General features: G+C 44.6%; 1 protein-coding gene across 5 annotated transcripts in view; it reads left to right on the forward strand.

The window, feature by feature from the left end:
• GSG1L (GSG1 like) overlaps window positions 1–20,730 on the forward strand; it is a 57,910-nt gene that overhangs the window by 6,758 nt on the left and 30,422 nt on the right. For all 5 annotated transcript variants that reach the window (XM_041719126.2, XM_072935682.1, XM_072935683.1 and 2 more), the window contains exon 2: window positions 11,086–11,133. In XM_041719126.2, the coding sequence (XP_041575060.1) occupies window positions 11,086–11,133 (48 nt within the window). The remainder of the gene's footprint in view (window positions 1–11,085; window positions 11,134–20,730) is intronic.

Below are 20,730 nucleotides of genomic sequence, written 5' to 3' on the forward strand. Positions count from 1 at the left end.
ACAACACACACCACTGACTGCTTCCATGATTCCAGAGCAAAAAGGCACAACAGACAAAAATAAATACTCCTTCCTGCAGAACTCCCTGCCAGGGAATGTTGAGAAGGCCAAAACTGGGAATTGCATGGATGCAGAGAGCAAACCTGCATTCCTGTTACTGACAGGATGATTTTAGAGCAATCCCCAAATTGCTGCTGCAGTACGGGTGTGACAAGGGGAGCACAGGAGCAGAATCACCCTGTGCCCACCCCTTTGTTCTTCTCTAAATATCTGTCATTGGCTTCCCTAAATATCTGTCACATGAGACAACACAAAGACAGTGGAGCAGAGAGGCCTTTTGCATCAACCTGTATTGCAGATTTATTATTTTATTGATTATCATTGGGATAAATAAATTGTAAACTGACTAAAGAGCAGTCTTACAAGGAGATTGTGGCACGTAATACAAAAGGGAGAATTATCCCAATGGAGACCAGATGTTTCTAGTTGTCCTCAAATTTGCTTTTGGGACTGATTCTGTTATTGCTGGGATTAGCAACCTAAGGGGAAAAAAAAAAAAAAAAAAAAAAAAGAGCTAGGAATACAATTTGTGTCATTTAAAAAAATAAAGGCGAGATGAATCCTGCAGCCAGCCCGTGGCCATCAGCAAACAGAGGTGTCTGTGTCCAAACTGATCAACATCCTCATTACAGAGAGCAGGGAGCACTCCTTGGGAGGTTCCACTGCTCCTCCTGGGGGATCAGCTGAGCCCTGGGATTACATGTTTGCTTCACTGACCAAAAGAGAATCTGTCTAAGACCTTGCAATTCCCAACACAGAAGTTTTAATTTGAAGAGAATAATCCTGCTTTGAATGCGCCTCTTACGTACATGGCACACAAAATCTGGGAATATTGGCATTACAGAGGAGAGATTTTTCTGCCTAACTGAAAATGTGAGCTGGCCTGACAGAGTTGTAAGAACAGCATTACATTTTAAAGAAGGTTAAAAGCACCAGATGCCTAAAGCTCTGTGAGGTCACAGGTAGGTGCCAGTTGCAGGGAGAAGATCAGAACCAAGTTGAGGGCCAGTGTTTGTCTGTGGGGCGGCTGGGAGCTGCCAAATGCTGTGACATAAAAAATGAGGTTATTCTAGGGAAAAATCAGCACCACAGGCAACACCAGTGTGTTTTGTAAATGCCATGGTGCACAGGTATGGTAAGAAAAAGGGGAAGGTGAGATAGGTGGGATTTCTATTGGGATTTCCAAGGTAGTTAAGAAGAGAATCTCCTTCAAGAAAAGAAAGCTGGTGTTGTGTAGTGTACCAGACTGAAGAGCTAGAGGGGATGCAGTGATACTTTACCCTTGTAAGGATAAAGAAAATCATATGACTTTAGTAACTCATAATCGAGGGGGAAAAGTGACAATCCAAGGACAGGTTCCTTCAGAGTGTGTCTGGACCTCACCTCCACAGAGGGCAGTGTGAGCAAAGGAAACCCACGGGCTGAAATGGAGCCTTCCAAAGAGCCAGGAAGAACTGCAGGAGAGAAGAGGAACATTTCTGGCACGAGAAGGCTTGGAGTGAGTCCTGCATAGCTGATGTGTTGGTGTTTGAGGAGGTCTGGGAGGAGCCCTCTTTGCCTGCTCTGTGACATCCCTGCCCTGGGGAAGCTGCTGGGCACCAGTGGGAGCCAAGGGGAAAATAGCTGCTGACTGTGCCCAGCAGGTTTTCTGGAGGTTTTAATGCCTTCTCTAATCTAAAGCAGCAGAAATTGGCTCCAGGTGGAGGCAGTGTGTGAGGAGGCTGCTCAGCCACTGCTGACATTATTACAGCTGCTCAAGATCTAATTGGTATGGCTGCTCATGCACTGAACATTAAACTGATGATCTAATTTGGGATCAGAAGGGAAATCTCCCTCAGGCTAGATAACAGGGAGAGTAACAAATTTTTGCCTTCCTTTACAGCATGGGAAGGATCCATTGCAGAAAAGCACTTGTGAACTCCTCCTAACAAGTCCCTGGTATTTGGCTTTCAGGATGTGATAGGTCTGGCCATAGGAGTTTACAGATTTATTCCTGTTCCTCACAAGAACTCTTGCTCCCTTCCTGTGGTACATGATAGCTGTGATTTCTGTGGTGGTGATTGCTTTATTGCAGACATTCAGGTTTTTATAGCATGTTGGGGATATTTTGTGTCTGCGGTGCTCTGGGAGTTTTGGATTTTAGGTCCTCCTGATCCTGCTGGGCACACTCGCTGTGTGAACATCTATCATCCATAAAACATGGACATAAAGGCCCTGCAGGCTGAGCCTCATCACTGAGCAAAGTCAGGGACCAGGCAGCTAACTACTCCTTATTAGATATGTTGCTGCTCCTCATGAGTGTTTGGATGTGTCTGTTCTCAGCCATTTAACCCAGTAGCCTCAAAGGAAACATCTGAGGAGTTCTGGTAGCTCCTTGCAAATGGGATAAACTTCAAAGTGCTGGAAGATTAACACACAGGTCCCAGATTTCAAAGGGAACTGAGATGCCTTACCCCAGTGTCAGTGCAAAATATGAGCAGATGCTTTCAGGGCTGAGGAAATGCATAAGGGATGGAAGATCAATCACCATGGTATCCCCGTGGGTTTTAAATTACACCAGACTCAATCCTAATGTTAAAACTTTCCTTGTGTGGGGTTAGGAGAACTGGCTGGCTGGCAGATCTCACAACTGGGATGTACAGGTTGTTGTGGTTTAACAGCTGATAATTAATTGCTGCTCAGCCCCTCGCTCACTCCTGCCCCAACAGGCTGGGGAGGAGAGACAGAGAAAGGCAACACCAGTGGGTTGAGAAAAGAACACCTTAATCATTGCAATAAAGTAAAATACAACAAGAAGTAATAAAAATAAAGAAAAGAGGCGAGAGAGGACTAAACCCCCCCTCAAAAGTGTTGCACAGTGCAGCTCCTCACTGCTGCCCAGCCCAGCCCAAAGCACCACCTGGCAGCTCCCAGCAAACTCTCCCCAATTTACACACTGAGCATCACATTCTAAGGTCTGGAATATCCCCCTGGCCAGCTCAGGTCAGCTGTCCTGGCCGTGCCCCCTCCTGTTTTTTGTGCACCTCCTCAGTGGCAGAGCTTGAGGCACTGCAAAGTCCTTGATTTGGGCAAGCCCTGCTCAGCAGCACCCAAAGCACCTCTGTTGTCAGCACTGTTCTCATCCTAAGCCCAACACTCAGCCCTGTCCCTGCTGCAGGAACCAAATTGACTCTATCCCTGCTGAAAGCAGGATAGCAGGGAATGGGGCTGCTGAAAGCAGGACCCTCTGCTAGTCACAAATTGGTGTAACATCAGTGTTCTTGTTGCTAAACCAAAAGACAGTATGAATCTCTGCAGATCTAGCTTAGGAAGGAACACAAAAGCCAGTGTGCAATAAGAAGAAGATGCAATTACTGTGGAATGACATGGCTTGTAGAATAGCCACAGGCAAACAAAATCCACTTGCCTGTGTTCCACTTTCCATTTGGCTAGAAAAAGGATTCAAACCATGCTCACAATGTGGAAAATCGGTTGAGAGGTAAAGACATTTCACCATGCTTAGACTCACCAGGTTTGGAGAGACCAAAACCCTCACCATACAGCATGATTTCACTGTGCATTACTCAGGCAGAAAAAAAATACTAATGAGAATTTGTTTCAAAGTTATTGGGTACGTGCTTGGGAATAAGGTTCACAAGAGGAAATGCAAGCACAACTTTCTTCACTTGATTTCAAAACTGGATATTCATTTGCAGTGTGCTGCAGTTCATTTCCTTTAGCAGTCATGGAAAAAAAGGTTAAAGTTACCTGTTTCCATACCCCAAGCCAGGGGTTCCTGCCTGGAAAAACAGGACATCTAAACCCAAAGAGCAGTCAGGGCAGGCACAGGAGGACAGGAGAAGGAAAGACTTCATCTGGTAAGGGACATACAGCAGCTACATCCTCTGTGAAGAGCATTGGGCTTTGTCTTTCCCAGTTTTCTGGGTGTCTCAGGGATCCTAGACTGCCAATATCTAATTTATTTTGCATATTTACATTGGTTCAGGGTCAGCACAGTGTGTCACCTCTGGGATGAGCAGGTGAAACCCTCCCCTTCCCATTCTACAGCTTCAAACGCTTAAATCAACTCAGAGCTCCTTGATTTAATGAAGTCAGCTCTAATTTGACACCAAAATCATTGAAAACCTCTCTCAGCACTGCTGTTCCCCCGATTTTCACAATCACTTGGAAACCCAAACTCCTTCCCAGCTCTCCAAATGATGGATGTGTGTACACATCCTTCAGGTCTTACCAAGATAATCAGCTGAATCTTGTGACTTGGCTGGCTTTCAATTAGACGTGATTTGAGAGCAGCCCGTGGAGATGTTTGCTTTGAGATGCTGGCTAAGATTTGTCACATCAGGGAGAGTTGCAGCCTGGAACAAGCAGTTGCCATGGCATAGTCCCAGGCAGCACCAGCAGCATTCCCAGCCCTGCCCACACTCCCTGCCCTGCACAGCCCTTCCCTGCTCCAACCCCCCAGGAGGGAACCCACCGTGGGAATGGGACCTCTGGGGTAAAATTAGCAACATTCCTTTGGGAATGTGCAAACTGAGGAGAAGTGCAAGCCTGAAATGGAAAAGTGGGAAGCTTTACATTTTCCCACTTTGAGACGTAGGAAGCTGGAAGGGATTGGGTTTGCTGAAGGAGAACAGCAGCACAGCATTCAGGTTTAAAAGAGATCCCAAAGGCAATACAGGCTGTGAGTAATCGCTGAGAAATTGGGCAAATTCTCAAGCTATTCAGAGGTAGAAGAAACGTTGATGGGCAGCAGCAATGAGTGGCAGCTGTCAGAGGAAGAGAAAATAATTATCTGCATGGTTCAAGACATATTTTTGTGCAATTCTGTGTAAGCTTGTTTATTTTCCAGAAGAAAATATCACTCCAGCAAAATCAATAGGGTCAACTGAAAAATGTTGATTTTACAGATTAACACTCTATTTTTCATTAGGAAAAAAAAGTCAATTAAGTACTCTGAGATGACTTTAATCAAAGTTTGAATATTTCAGTTGGTAATTAACCCGATACAACTCAGTTTGAGCGAGCCCATTAACCTGTATTTTCCCTCGTGTAGTACTTTTTTTCACTGAAGTGTTGGAGTCCTCAGCCTCGTCTAGGCTGGGATCCCTTGAGGGTTATATCTTTTTTTAGACAAATACAATGATTTTACTCTCAGTAGATGATGTAGGATCTCATCAGAATCACATGACTCCAGATATAATTGGAGAGATAAAGATGTGTTAGGAACTAGTGGGAAAAAAGGGGACCTTGTCTGTCGTAGGCTGGGAGCCAGGGTGTTACTAAAAGGGAATGTTGTTTAAAAGAAATTTAATCATTTAAATTTCCATCATAACTGCACTTTTGAACTCGTAAAATTTCATGCAAAGTGGATACAGACAGCTTTTCTTTCTTCTTTTTCTTTTGCAAGATGAAAAGCAGAGTTATAACAGAGTTCAGCCAGAACTACCAGATTTCTTTTAAGTCAATTTATTAAACTTGAATATTTTCAAACTGCATCATTGCAAGACATACAAACTAGGGTTTTTTCAGGGTTGTTTTTATTTTGCTGCTGTCATTATTAATCAGGCATTTACCCCTGATTCAGAGACGAAAGAACTGGGGAATGCAGAACCAATAAGTAGGACCCAGAAGATCAAATTCTGCTCTTTGTTATGATAACAGCCATGTTAGAAACAGAATATTGTCCTGAAGTGCTTTTTTGGTGGTTTCTCTGCCCTCTTCCTCATTTCCAGTCTAAAGCAGCAGGCTCCTGGCCTGTGAGAGGTCCTGAGGACAGGAGCAAAGAAACCTTTTAGGTGGAAGAAGTAGAACATGAGTCTCCCAAAAGCTTGAAGGCAGAGGGCACACACAGCTTGGATGAACATCTGTGTGCTGGAGTTCAAACCCAATTTCTGTGCACCCAGGCCTGCCTTTCAGCTGCCCAGTGCAGCTCTCTAATTCCAGGGGCCCAGGGAGGAATTCCACGCTAGAAGCCACTGCCAGGCATGTGTGATGTACCCACAGTGTGGGCAGGGCAGGCAGGGCAGCCCAGTGCCCTGGAGCAAGCAAACCGTGGCATCTGATGGTTCTTTAGGACCTGCTTGTCTTGATTTTCTGGCAGGATTGAACTCGGGGGAATTTGGGCTTTCATATATTGCTCAGGCTAGAGAGGTGCTGAGCTCTGAGCTGTGCCTTGGTGTGAGGATTTGCCTCCAGCAGAGTCCCAGCTGGCCCTGTGTGTGTGCCACTGCCCCTTCAGCGGGGCAGGCAATGGGGCAGCCCCACTCCTCCACTCTGTAGGGAAAAGGAGGTGTCTGGGACTCGCCCACCTGCAATGGAAATGCATTCACCCTGCAGAGCTGAGGGAGCTTCCCCAGCTGCACTGCATGGGAGAAGTCCCAGGGAGTTTGTCTGAGAGGATGCTGAGCATGATCCCAGGAAGCTTAAAGAAGTCCCAGGGAATTCTTTCTCCTTCACATGTTTGCTGTTGGGCCCTTCCCATCCAGGCTGGACACACACACACACACACACACACACACACACACACACATGTGCAAGCCTGACACTGATGTCTCTGACCACACAGACCCTCAGAGAGAGCTGTGCCTTCATCAGCACCCACAGAAACATCCCCCCCAGCACCAGACTCGCTCCTCTTCCTCCTCTGCCCATCCAGGGCTGCAGAACCTGCTGGAACACCTCCACCTCTTCCCACTGCAGGTGCATGGGGGCATCACACTGGTGGTCCCTCAGATATTTTCATGGGCTCTACATCGATTACCCACACAACCCCAAGACTCTTCCCCACCCCCGGCTCAGTCTTTCCAGATGTGTCTCCTCTCACTCTCTGGCTGCTCTAGTTTGAAGTCCCCCAACAAGTTACAAATACTCACAGACCTGCACACATACAGAATTAGATTAATTAATTAGGATTAATTAGCCACAGATAAATTTTGGACTCTTGCTGTCTCCCAGTCCTGCAGATCCCTGTGACATGCCCCCTCCTTGGGAAGCCCAGCAGAGGCACAGCTGAGCCCCTGCAGGGGCAGTGTGATTAGGGGTGAGTGTGTTTGCAAGGACTTGCACAGGTGATGTTTCTCCCTCACCCTTGGGAAGGCACAGGAGAAGCTGGTGCCAAGTGCTTTGCCTGTGGCTGCTTAGGTGCTGGTCACCCCCTCTGCTCAGCCTCCAGCAGCTCCCTGGGACTGCTGAGCTCACAGAGCCTCACGTGCATTGTCCATGGCCACAGCTCCTGTGCAGAAGTGCAGAGAATTCCAGCCAGGTCCCACCTCTTCTTTCTGCCTGAGTGAAGTGCAGGAGAGGTCACTGCTTGGCTTTCTCCCCTGTCAGGATCACAGCCACAAACGGGTGAAGGCAGAGCTCTCAGGGGATGAATCCCAGAGACTCTTCTTGTTGCTTCTCTGAACAGTCTTTCTGTATTCTCTAAAGACTCTCCAGGAGCCTGGTTAGGGGGAGAAGATGCATCTGGAAAAGGACAGCACAGCAGGATAAACTCTGCCAAGTCTAAAATTAAACTTAAGAGGGCTTAAGAGATCAGTTATACAAGATACCCAAAAATAACTTAGAATAAATCCTAAGAGGAACAGTGAAAGCACTGCTGACATCTTCAGTTCTCAGTGAGATGCATGTCTGCATGTGCAAGTGTGACTGTGCTTTATAAATACCACCAGTGGCTACCATTGAAAATGGAAGAGGGTTTTCCAGTTCTCCAGCAGCAGGAACAACAAAGGGAAGAGTCAGGAACATGCTTCCTACCATGACCTTCAGCAGCAAGCCAGTCACAATCAGTCATTGAAGGTGAGGTGTCATCAGGCTCTGCTCTACCTCCAGCCATTCTTTTTGCCATGACTCCTAAAGGATTTTTTCTGGACACTCCAGCACTTTGTGTCCATGATATTTAAACTGGAGGCCTCACCACGAGGACAGATGGTGTTCTGGGCAAGCTGAATTGAGGGAGGAGAATGCTCATTCCTCCCAGCAGCCTGTGACCATCCTCTCTTCTGTCCTGCAGATAAAGCACCTGCAGCCAAACAATGAAACTCAGAGAAACTCTGTCCCTTTCCAGGAGCTGCCACCAGCTCTCAGAGCAGCCTGTACAGTTTTTCTAGTAGCAAAGGCCTTTGTCTGTCTTGGGATAACATTCTGGAGAGCCACGTATTTGTTAAAGGTCTCCAGTAATATGGTTTTGGATTCACTGTAACACGAGTGAGGGATGATCAGTGATCAGCTTGAAGTCAGGTTCAAATAAAACTGTGATAAAAGTAATAACTTACATCTGACAAAAGAAAAAAAAAAAAAAACAAACACACAAAAACCAGACCCAAACCACAGATCCATATGGTAGAATAAATCCCGCTTAATCTGCTTATATCAAGTCCAAATCTAGAGGTCATTCTCCCTATATTCCCTTGATTTTATGTCAATAAAATTCCTGAAAAACCTCATACCTTAAACTCAGAGGCTCTGGATGAGAATGTTTTCTACTTACACCTTAGTATCGGTCATAGTCCACTTACCTATCTGGATTTCTTGGTCAGGAACCTAAATTAAAGAACCTGGGGGAGCTGGGCTTGTTCATGTCCCTACAAACAGACAAAGGATGACTGCATTGATGCCAGAGCAGCTACAGAAGTCGGGATTGGGTATAAGGAAACACTTCTCCAGAAGTGGATCAGAGTGGGAAGAAAGTCCATCTTTGAGTCTCTAAGGCATGGGCATTACCATCCTTGGAGCATTTCAGAATTGCATTTCAGAATTTGAGTGGGAAAAGTCACAGTCCTGCTCTGAACAGGAAATGTGCAGGGCTGGTAATTTCTGTGATCCAGAAGTTACCTTTCCATCTGTCAGCCCCAAAGGTGGCTGACTGTCTCACCTGACACTCCTTCTGCTCAGATACAGCCTGCCCTGCCCACCCCTTTGGAAACAGAGGTGGTGCTTTGGCAAACCAAGTGTCACTTCCTTTTCTTGGCTGTCCTCTGGACTCACAGAGTAGAAATCTTTCCCCTGGACATATCAAAATGTGCATATCAATGTCAAGTGAACCTTTTCTTTTATAGCTACTTATACATAGACAACGGATTACGTACACCTCACCTCTCAGTGTATTTAGCATGGATTTAAAACTGCAAAAAGTAAATAAAAAGCAGTAATAATATCATTATAATGATAGATTCTTATGTCAGCACAGCTATCATTTGAATGCTTACGCTTATCTCGATCTTGCCAGCAAAGACACCAGAAAGGTGAACACTTTATATTGCTATATATGTACACTGAATTACAAATAAGAAAAAAATACAGTGACTTCACCATCACTGTAGCATTTCATTGTTTATTCTTTTTTAATGGCTCACCTTTCCTAAATTAGTCTTTTGAACTTTGTAATTAAAAATGAGCAAAGCTAATTAAAAAAAAACAGCCTCGTCCTATTAACTGCCTTTGCATAATTAAGTGTTAAAGGGCAAAATGGACTCTATTCCATGACCTCTGGCAGATGTGCCAGCACACCTTGGAGCACATCATATCAATAGGAACACATACACTTGGTGGAGGGATGCACCCAGGGCAGAGGAATTATTTTATCATCTTTGGTTACCTGAAGAAATAAAAAGAAAGGTCAAAGCATCCACCCTAAGATACATTTTCTGTTCAGAAACTCCTCAAGAATTCCTGCAAGGCCAAAGGTGGGGTCCTAAACAGAGAGAGTTTAATTTACAGTGGAGCACAGGGAGTGGCACAGGCTGTGATGCTCAGAGCAAGGCATTTGCCTGCTTTTTAAACATTTTTTTTAAGCATTTATACATTTCCTTAGCTTCTTTGTGCTTCAGGTTTGGTCTCAGTCATGTGCGTCACATCTATGTAAGGAGAGCTCAGTGCACCCCAGCACTGGGAGGTTTGGGGCACAGACTTTGCATGTGTGAAAATAGTATAAAAATGGTTAATAATTTTGTGTTGTAAGGTTTTTTTAAGTTTAATTAAGAAGTGAGTCTTAAAATTTTTTTAACTTAATTGACTCCTAAAGACTTGTAATGTAGATTTTTTTACTTAATTATAAGATATTACTTAAGAAGAAAGAGGAAGAAGAAGAGAGAAGAAAGGAATTTGAGATAATACTTTATAATTTATATCTTGAACTTATTTATAATATATTAAAAAATTTTAAATTTAGATTTCTTACTTATGTGACATACTATACTACTGGGACACTGGGTGGGGCACAGGCATTATCTGGTAATGAGAAGAAGGAGGGCAAAAGCGTGGGTAAATGTGGTATTCACACGTCCTCTGAACAGGGAGAGATTTGCCTTTCTCGGGGTTTTTCCTGAGAGAAGCTGTGAGAGGAGCAGAGAAAGAAGAACAACAATTCTTATCTGACTTGCTGCTGCTGCTCGTTGTTGCGCACGTGTGGGATGTGCTATGGAGATTGCTTATTGATGAGTGATTTGTTAATTGGACTCTGCTGATGGGTGTTTGGATTCATTGACCAGTTGGATCCACGTGTGTGTTGGGGCTCTCAGGAGAAAGAATCTGGTTTTCTAGTTAGTTAGTTAGCGATAGTTCTTGCTAGTGTAATATAGTGTAATATAGTTCTAGTATAATACAGTTTAATAAAGTAATTAATGAACCTTCTGAAATCATTGGAGTCAGAGCTCATGGTTCTTGCCGCCGGTTGGGCACCACATTGACGATGGGTGAAAGAGGCCAGTGCCCTCCCAGTGCCACCTGCTGAGCTGTTTTTCCCTGTGTGCCCGAGACAGAGCCCAGCTCTGCTCCTGCCCTTGGGGAAGGGCATGGCTGGCCCAGCAGGGAAGGATTTCCTGCACTCCCTGTGACCCACACCCCATCACGGGCTGCCATCCCAAGGGAAGTCCCTGGGGCGCATGGGTGGAGGCACAGGGAACATCTGTCCCCAGTGTGACACAACCTCAGGTCCTGGAGAGGCTGGGGTGGGAGTGAGGACAGGAACCCCAGGTAGAGCGACACCAACCCACTTCTGTCTCCTAAAACAATCCTTTTCTTTTAAAGGTGAAAAATGTCGAAGTTTTATTGACCTTGCCCCGGCTTCTGAAAAAGGTAAGAGCACCCAGCCAAGGCTTCTCCCCTCCCATTTTACAGACTGCATCAGTTGTGTGTCGGCTGGTGCCTGAGTGTCAGGGGAAGCACCATCCCCAGCACACAGGGACCCACATGTCACCAATGTCACACACAGCCAGCTGAAACCAGCACCAAGGGGTTGTGGCAGCTGTTTGCTCACTTTGTGCAGGTCTGTCATTTATTTAATCTTAACTCAGATGGCTTTTTTCACGAAAAATAAGGATTTATATTGTAAGACAGACATTTCCCTTCTTCCTCTAGTGAGGAAGGAAATGCTGCGTGGTCTCCTCAGTCCATGCAGATATTTATGGAAAAATACAGCCACAGTACCAAACTATCTCTTTGTAAGAAGGAATAATCCAGATGCTTCTTTGGTTGGTTTACCCTTGTTAAAAGTTATATTTTCAAGTGTATAGAAGCAGGTTACAACCATTTTCCTCACCCTGCTATTGAAATTAAATTGATTATTGAAATTTCTTTCATTTTCAGAAGCAATTTCCCCCACTTTTGAAAATCTATAAGGGAAAAAAAATGCATAGAGCTCAATTAAAGTGAACTGAGCCTGTCCTGGTCCCAGCTGACAAGATGCCCCATATATTTTGCCAGATCACTTGAGAAAATCCCAAAACCTTTTGAGCACAGGATGCCTTCCTCAGGCTTGGAGGAGCAGCAGTAAGTGGTGTAAGGAACAATTTTCCTTAATGTGCCTGAATTGCTGATCCACTGGAAAACTGGAAGAAAGGCAATTACTGCTAATAAAGCAGGGGATATTGCAGGGAGAGAAACAGCCACAGAGCCTCTGTGAAATTCATTGTAAGCAAACCCAAATAAATTATGCACATAAGGGAAGAACAAGCCTGGGATTAGTGTCGCTAATGGGCTCCCAGTTAAATCTCACACACACAAATGGGACCTTGGGGCACAAAGGCTCTTACAAAACCAGCAGCTCAACACTCAGCAGCCACCAGAAAACAAACTCTGTGATAGAAAACATGACAAAAGGACTCAGTGATGCCTTTTCAGGCTATCTAAAAACAGAGGCAAGACAAAATTAAGGGAATAAAAAAAGCAGGTCTATTTATTGAAGGGCCTTCAGGTACATTTTGGGCAGAGGAAGCCCCCCAGGGGCTACATCCAAAATGGATGAAGGGTCACTGATTTTCACACTTTTATAAGTTTGGTCCATTTGGGGGTTAATCTTCCAATTACAACTTCAGGTAATGAAGGCATTTACCCCAAGTTTGCTCTCCCCCAGCTCACTTTTGTTTCCATCTCTCTGGCCTGAGGCAGTGAGGTGTCCTTGACTCCCAGGAGAGGAATTGTTGTGTCTGCCCAAAATGGGGAAGCAGCAGCTCACACTGTACATGGAGCTTAGAGTTACACACTGAACACTGCAGGATGACAAATATATGAAAAAAATAAAAGCTAAAATCCTAAGGCATCATCAGGAGGAGGACAGAGAGCCACAGAGCTGAAAGCTGCACTTTTCTGTAATACACTGGGGCATTTCATGCTTTTTAGTGCAGCTCCCAGAACGATAGTGAGGATCTCAAAGTTCTGGAAAGTTCTGACCAGGGATGGGAGTAGGACTGGTCCTGAAGGAGAGACAGGAGAGGAGATAGGATGGCCAGGGGTGTGAGAGGAGCTGGGGAAGGGAAGCTCCCTTGTTGGAATCTGTGGGTATTGATAATTCTGAGATTGTAGAAAGTCTCTGTCTTTCAGCCCCGCTGCCAAAGAAGAAGCCATAATTCGTCTGTGCTGGTTTCAAGGTTGTTTATTCTGTTTATCTCTAACATGTTCTGCTGCCCTGCCGCAGCTCTGTCCTGCAGGGCAGCGTGTGGGGCTCTGCCCTCAGTGGGATGGTACAAACATTAAATACCACAAACTACCTGTGCTGGATTTACAATAACGTGCCAATATCTGTCACCTACGTTGGACAGTGTGTCCCCAGCCTAAACCAACAGAAAAATGCCAACACTGCAGTGAAACATGGAGGGCATGAAGAAGGAGAAAAAGGACAAGACACACCCAATTTCCTCCATCTTGTCCCCTTTGGACCCCTAATCTTGAATCCTAAAATTTTACTTTTGCACCCGTGCCACACTTAATTATTACATATATCAAACACTCAGAGCTTGTAATTCATCCTGTAAGATTTAAAACTCTTTTCCATGGACAGAGATCACAGTCAGTGTCTCTGGGGGCTCTGTCCAGGGGGGTTCCTGACCCCTGCCAGGGTCCCAGACCTTCCAGGGCAGCCAGAGGGAAGCCCTGGACTCCCACACCCCCTGCCTTCCATCACCAGCGCTGTGGGCACAGCGAGCCCCTCCAGCAGACAGACAGAGCGAGCACAAGGTGCCTGCTCTAAAGGCAGTGGGGTGGTTTTCTGCTTTATCCCCTTTCTCTGGAACTTCATTATGGTACAAAATGCTTGGTGGCATCACCCACACACTTTCCAAAACAGCATTTAGTGTTTTACTTTCAGGATTTCTTTTGGTTGTGTGAAATGCTGTCAGCATTTTTTTTTTTTTTTCCAGGAGAATTTTAGAGTTGCTGCATGATGTCAGTGCATATTTCTAGATTATTCTATTTTTCTTTTTTGAGGAAGGAAGACTCTTTCTGTGTAGTGTTATAAAGAAAATTCTATCTATTTCAGAAGACTTTCCATGGAGTTGTAAGGCATATTGACAGAAAGAGAGAGGAATGTTTTGTCAGAGATGGAAAGCGCTGACCATCAGACCCATAAACAAAACCAGGATAAATTCCACAACTGTACATCAAGTTGGACACTGCAACATGGTTAATCTGGAATTTTCACCATCAGTCTTGTACTCTCCAGAGCTACTTTCACCACATGTGAAGAGAAAATTGATGCCTGATTTACTTTCACTGAGCAATTCTTTAATGTCTTGACTTAATCTGCCCTTTTCCAGTTAGAAGGAACTTCCCATTCCTTCAATTTCTTCATCCCCTCACTCAGCATTGACTTTAATGAGCAGAGGCTTATCAACTACTCAGTTCCAGCCAGTTCAAGTCAATAAGAAAGGATGAAATACAGCGAATAGCAAATTTGAGTTCAGTTCAAACATTGTGGTTTTCACAGGCAATCGTGTAACTGGGAAATTTGGGACTAAACTTAGCTTCACAATGAGACTGCAGCTTATTCACTTGCTGTACATATTCTTAGCACCACTTACCACCAAAGAGTGGTTGTTTATCTGAAATGCCTCTTCAATACAAGCTCCATTACTGCTGCTGAGCACTCAGGTTTCCCAAAGTTTTCCTTTTTTCCTGGTCCAAAGAGGATCCCTGTCTGACCAACTTCAAAGCTAAACAGAGGCTCCTGAAGCCCAAGCCTTCTTCTGAGCACATCATCTTTCACTTTTAAGACACAACTTTTAAGACATGTTAAGAACACACTCAGTGTACTTGCACAGCCCATCTTTGCTTGGGTCCACCAGCAATTAACAGCAAGGTGGTGTTAAACTCCTGCAGATTATTTAAAACCCTCTGATATAGAAAAAGAACTATCATAAAACTCACAGTAAATAAAACCATCCATGATGAGGTCTGGTCACATCCTTACCACAAACCTTGCATTCATAAATGAAAATTCTTACAGTAAAAATCTAATAGTTTATGGCCAAGCTTCCTATCTTTATGCTTTAGTGCTGATCTCTGGTGTAGCTGGAAAATGTATCTCTGATCAGTTATTGTACCCTTGTCATATATCTCACCAATGACATCTACTAAAAGGAGGCAGCAAAATTTGGGGCAAACAGACCCACAGTATGGTATAAATAAGCATTTCCAACCCACACTAGAAGAGCTTTTTCCTGCATTTAAGGCAGCTGCCAGCAATCTGTCAGAACCTCATAAGCCTAACATTGAATTTATTAGCTGTTGCTGGTTCTTAGTGCCAAAGCTGCTTAGCAAAATCATCTTCATGATGGTAGATATTAACTAAAAAAAAAAAAAAAAATTTTCCTATGAGAGTTTACATTTGCTATTGATAAAAATGATAGAGCAATAGCTGGTTACAGTGGCCAGGACTTTTAATGGGCTCTCACTGAGCAGATGTTGGGGCCCACGAAGTGCTCTAATTTTCACTACAAACATGAGCAGTAAGACAGCAAATATTTCCAAAAGGAGTTGGAAGGGAGGTGTCAAAGTAGGCTGGACCTGATATTTCAGTTCTCCGTTTCTTCTGGGATATTCTCCACAGAACTTAACCAAAGTTTTGTTGCTGCTGAATATTTTGCTGCCTGAGGAAGAAAAGGGGGATTTGTTCAGTAAGGGACACTTCTGTCCCTGTTGTGGGTGACCCACCAGGACACTGAGGCTGGCACACTCCTCACCACATTCCTCTTCCTCCCATGGTACCTTCTGTCATCCCATTCCCATGACCTCAAATCTGTGCCCAAGAAAAATCCCAAGAGGCCACGGAGGATATGTTCAAAAGGAAGAACCCAAGACCAAAAATTGCATCTGGAAACCACAACACCACAATGGAGAGCAAAAGGTCCCACAAATGATCAGATAAATGGCTTCAGTGACACCACAACACCACAGCTGGATACATCCACAGATGTTCCTCCCCCTGCTGTGTGGGGATTCCAGCTCCTGCATCCTTCCAGGGATGCATCACTGCCAGCTCTCAGCCAGAGGGTGAGCTCAGCCCAAATCCTTGGGCAAGAAAAATCAGCTGGAGCAGCACTTGTGCTGGAAGCATGTTGCTGGAGAAGAGCAGGGCTTTGCAGGAAATGTGGTGCCCCCAGCAGTTTCTGGGATGGTGCTGGTGGAGGCTTTGCAAGCACCTGGAGTGCCCACAGCTGGAGAAGAGGGGCTCTGGCCTGAGAGCTCTGTGGGGAAGTGCTGCAGGAACAGGCTCAAATGTCAGCTCAAAGCTTTGAGATGGCCACACAAACACAGGGCAGGATTCCCAGGGCAGGCTCCTCACAGGTGTGGTACAGCCTGGCCAGGTTACCCCTGTGCTCTGTGGTACCTGATTTTGTGGAACAATTCCCACATGGAATTGTGCTGCAAGGCAGCAGGCCATCAGCAGCTGCCTGCATTGCACTGCTTCCTACCTACTGATAAACTCACACACATCAAATAAACCAGGCTTTTCAGAGACCACAGAGGCTGAGGCAAGGCAAAACCCTGCAGAAGGAAAATTCTAATGGCTAGTGAACATTGAACAGCCCAAAATCTTACAGGGCAGCTTTTTAAATGAGACTGTCCTGGCAGAGGTAGGAGATGCCTCCTGCATGTCCTCTACACAGCCTGTGATGCTGCATCCTGGAGAGATGAAGCAAAAACAATTCTGCATTGCCTAAAAAGTGGCTGGCAGAGCTAAAGTAGCACATGGAAAACAGCAAGTAAACAAATCAAGTCTCACCTAAACACAGCACAGAAAAAAGAGAAAGCTTAGCCAGTTCTTTACATGCTCCTAAACCAGCACAAAACTGCAATTAATGAGAACAGAAAAACTAGATGCCTGATTTTAATGGATCCTGACATAATAGGTGTAGCAGAAATTTGATGGGAGAAAGATAATTAGAGGGACAATAACGTCTTGTTGCTGATTACACTGAAAGACAAAGCAGATGTCATGTACTAAAGCTGAATCAGAATAACAAGGTAATGTCATTAATGAGCAACACAATCTCTGTGGATGGATTCCATGTTCAGATAAAAAATGCAGAATTATGTTAGTGATCACCCCTTGGGATAGCTTCAGAGACAGCAGGGTTAAAACTGATAGCAGAGAAGGTGTAAGGGCACAAAAAAACCCAGCAGGAGCTCTCTAAAAGACCATGCACAGACCAAGAAATGTTATTTATGATGTAGAGAAAAAATCTGGATATGAGCATGGAGAAATTAGTGGAGAGATTGTTACTCTTGACTTACCCCTACACTTGATTCAAAATGTTATTAAGAGATCTCTTGTATGGCAGATTCAGCTTCCTTCAGAAGCAATAAAAGTGTTTTTAGAAGTTGTGAAGAAGGGAACTCAAGAAAAGCAAGAGCTACTCAAAATACATTAAAATGTTCAGCAAAAAGGACATCTGAAGCTTGAGAGCCTGCAAAGCACTGGACACACTGCAGGCTCTGAAGCATGCACAAACCCTTCTCAGTCACTGAGTGACAAAGAAGAGCAAATGGCAGATAATGATCAGTGTTGATAAATGCCAAGAGGGGAACGTGAGGAGTCATCCTACCTTTACATATATAGTGATGGGTTCTGAATTAGCTTTTCCCCTCAGGATAGAGTTCTTGGGCGATGACAGACACTTCTATGAAAACATTCATTCACTGCTCTGCAGAGATTAAGATGAAAAAGAAATATTAGGATCATCGTAGGAACCAAAGAACAAAACAAGAAGTCACCATGCCACCACAAGTACTCATGATGTACCCACCTGCAGCTCCGTGAGCACCTCTCATCCCTCCCCTGCCAGCCCCAGCTCAAAGCACTGACAATAAAATTTAAAGACATAGAGAGAAAAGTGACATTTATGGTCAAAAACAGGGAAATACTTGTTTGGATGAGAAGGACCATGCAAAGCAGGTTTCAGGCTAGAAAAGAGACAAATGAGACTTGTAACAGCTGAGTTAAAAACCAAACCTCCTTTTTAATGTATTGGGTAGATGTTCCTAAGAAGAAAAAAAGAGGATCACTTTTCTAAGAGGAGCACTTAGAGACCTGCATCAGTAAAAAGAAATGTAACTTGGTGTCCCAAAAGAACTGTACACTTTCCAAAACAGGCTCTGCATTCTTCTTGAATACTTCCTATTGCATTATAGTTCATATATCTGCAATAGGGTAAATCCATACCCACACAGACAAATACCTGTGCACTTGTCACAGGAGAGCTATGATTAAGTGTGCAGGAAAAAAATGTGTTACTTGTATTTCATCTGTGTTTTCTTACACATCTGTTATCAGTATTAGTAATCACTGTAGTTTTAAAGGGCAATTAGACTTTCAAAGATTAAACCATTCTTACCAACAGAACTCAAGCTAAATTCCTAATTACTGAAGGAGGAAACAGTCTTGTTTTTCACACTGGGGATGCCAAGGATATGGGGGACACTGGTCTGAACATCATTCATTTCTCAGCCCAGTGCTGAGGGTGGAAGTACATCACAGGCCCTGCACTGGTGGTCTTCAAAGATAAATGTTGAGCCCAAATATATTTAGTAAGGTACATGGGATAATTCTCTTTTAGAGTAGTTTTCATCATCTTTTCCACTGTCTTGCTCTACTCATTATATTACTACATCAGGAAAAAGAGATTATGGATACAAAGATATCCCACAGTCTGCTCAGTATCATACACAGGATTCAATTTGCTCAATGCCAGAGCCATCAAAAGTCATCACCACATAGAAGAGAATAATTTTATGAGTCACAGCTCCACCTCACCGTCCAAAATAAAGAAACTACCCAAGAGCTAAAGCTAAACAAAACCAAAACACAGCTTTTCCTCTCTCCCCTCAGCAGTGTCAGGTATTCCTCCTCTGGTTTCTCACATTCTGCAAGGCTCGGTCCTTTGTCTGGGTGCCAGCCCTTTATCTAGCCTTGCTGCCCGGTGCAGCTGACTGGCACAGGCAGCTCTGGGTGCCTCAGGTGGCCCTGGGGGTCAGGGAGCTGCTGTGGCCCTGGTGGCTCTGTAGTGTGCCTCTGCAGCACGGCCATGGGCAGATGGTGGCTCTGCCGTGACACATTAACCAGCAGCGCTCAGCCCGCTGCCAGCCACAACAACACGCTCAGGGTTTATTCTTTTCACCATTTTGTATTGATCACTGCAGCATTTCTGGCTTGGAATTCCCACTATTGGAGTAGCAGAGAAGAGCAGATGACTAAACCCATCCAAATGGCACTGGAAGAGAGAGTGAGATTTACATGAAGCTGGCCTTACTGCCCTTCCAAAGCAATGTGCACAGCATTCCTCAGTGTGTGCCCATTTGCCATATTTTTTCCTCTCTTCCCTCTTGAAGAAGAGAGATTTAAGTGAGACCCAGGTGTCATTTCCAACAAAGTCACCAAGTGTGAAAAAGCAGAGCAATGAGTCAAGAAACACAAGGACAGCAAGAACAGCCTAGGAGACCACACGAGCAGAACTTTTTGTTGCTGCTAACATGAGCAAGGGTAACAACTCCCCATGTCCCGGGCTGGACAGTGTGAAGGAAACCAAGGAGGAGAATGAAATGCTTTTGCACAAAGAAGAGATGACACTGCAGGGTGCAAGGTGACACCCCCAGAACCAGGGCTGGCCCTCAGACAGGACTCTTTTCCCCCACACAGGGTGACACCTGTCTAGTTGACTTCTCTTGTGGTTTCCAGCATTTTGTGGCAGTTCAGGGACCCTGGGGACAATGACTGTGAGCCACAGAGTAAGAGCAACACTTTCTCCCCAGGCAGCAGCAGCAGTGGCTGGGTTAGTGTTGGAATTTATGGTATTGATGATCTTGAGATTGTAGAAAGTTTTTGGTTTTTTGTTTTGTTGTTAAAGAAGAAGCTATAATTTGTTTGTGTTGGTTTTTAAGGTTGTTTATTTTTGATTATTTATAATGTTTTGTTGTTTTGCTGTAGGTTTGTTTTGTAGGGCAGGGTGTAGGGTTTTGTGTTTTAGTGGGATGTTATAAACATTATATATTAGAAATTATGTGTGTTATATTTATAATAATGTGTTAATGTTTATTATTTATGTTGAATAGTGTGTTTTTAGTTTAAATTAATAGAAAAATGTTAATATTATAGTGAAATATGGAGGGTGTGAAGAAGAAGAAAAAGGATATGTTTAATTTTTTTTTTCTTTGAACTTTTAATTTAGAATTTTAAAATTTTACTTTTGCACTTGTGTTATACTTAATTATTACTGACATTAAACATTTAGAGCTTGTAATTTATCCTGTAAGATTGAAAACTCTTTTTCATGGATAGAGATTAGAGACTGTGTCTCTTGGGGCTTTGTACAGGGAGGTTCTTGACTCCCTGCTAGGGTTCCAGGCCAGAGGGAAGCCCTGGATTCCCACAGGTTAGCAGCTGCCAGCAGGGAGGTGAGGAGGTTCCACACCCTCCAGGACAGCATTGCTTGGACACTGATGTCTCTCAGCTGCTCAACAAGGCAGGGCTGGCTTGTCCTTCAAGTGCCACACTCTGATTTCATCTCAGTCAGGCACGAGGATCTCAGTGCTTATTTAGCAGCACACATTGCTCAGCTCCACTGCTTTGAGCAGAAAGAAGGGTTTTGTCATATGACGAACAGTGATGCAGAAAAGCCCCTAAAGCTTCTCCTTCCCATCAGACTCTGTCAGAGAGCTCAGGGCTGAACTGAGCAGTGACGGGAGCTGGTGTCTCAGCACAGCTCAGACAGACCCTGGCTCTCAGGGCAGACGTGTGACACTGAGTTATCGGCACTCCAAAGCTCTGCCAGAGCTCTCTGGCTGCCTGCAGCACTGTCCAGCCTGCTCACTCACTCAGGGACAGCGTGGCAGAGTGTGACAGCTCAGGTGAGGCTGCTCTGGGCAGCCCCTGACCCATGAGAGCAGCTGTGCCCTGGGAGG

This window comes from Taeniopygia guttata, chromosome 14 (assembly GCF_048771995.1).
Source record: "Taeniopygia guttata chromosome 14, bTaeGut7.mat, whole genome shotgun sequence".
NCBI classification, from domain to species: Eukaryota; Metazoa; Chordata; class Aves; order Passeriformes; family Estrildidae; genus Taeniopygia; species Taeniopygia guttata.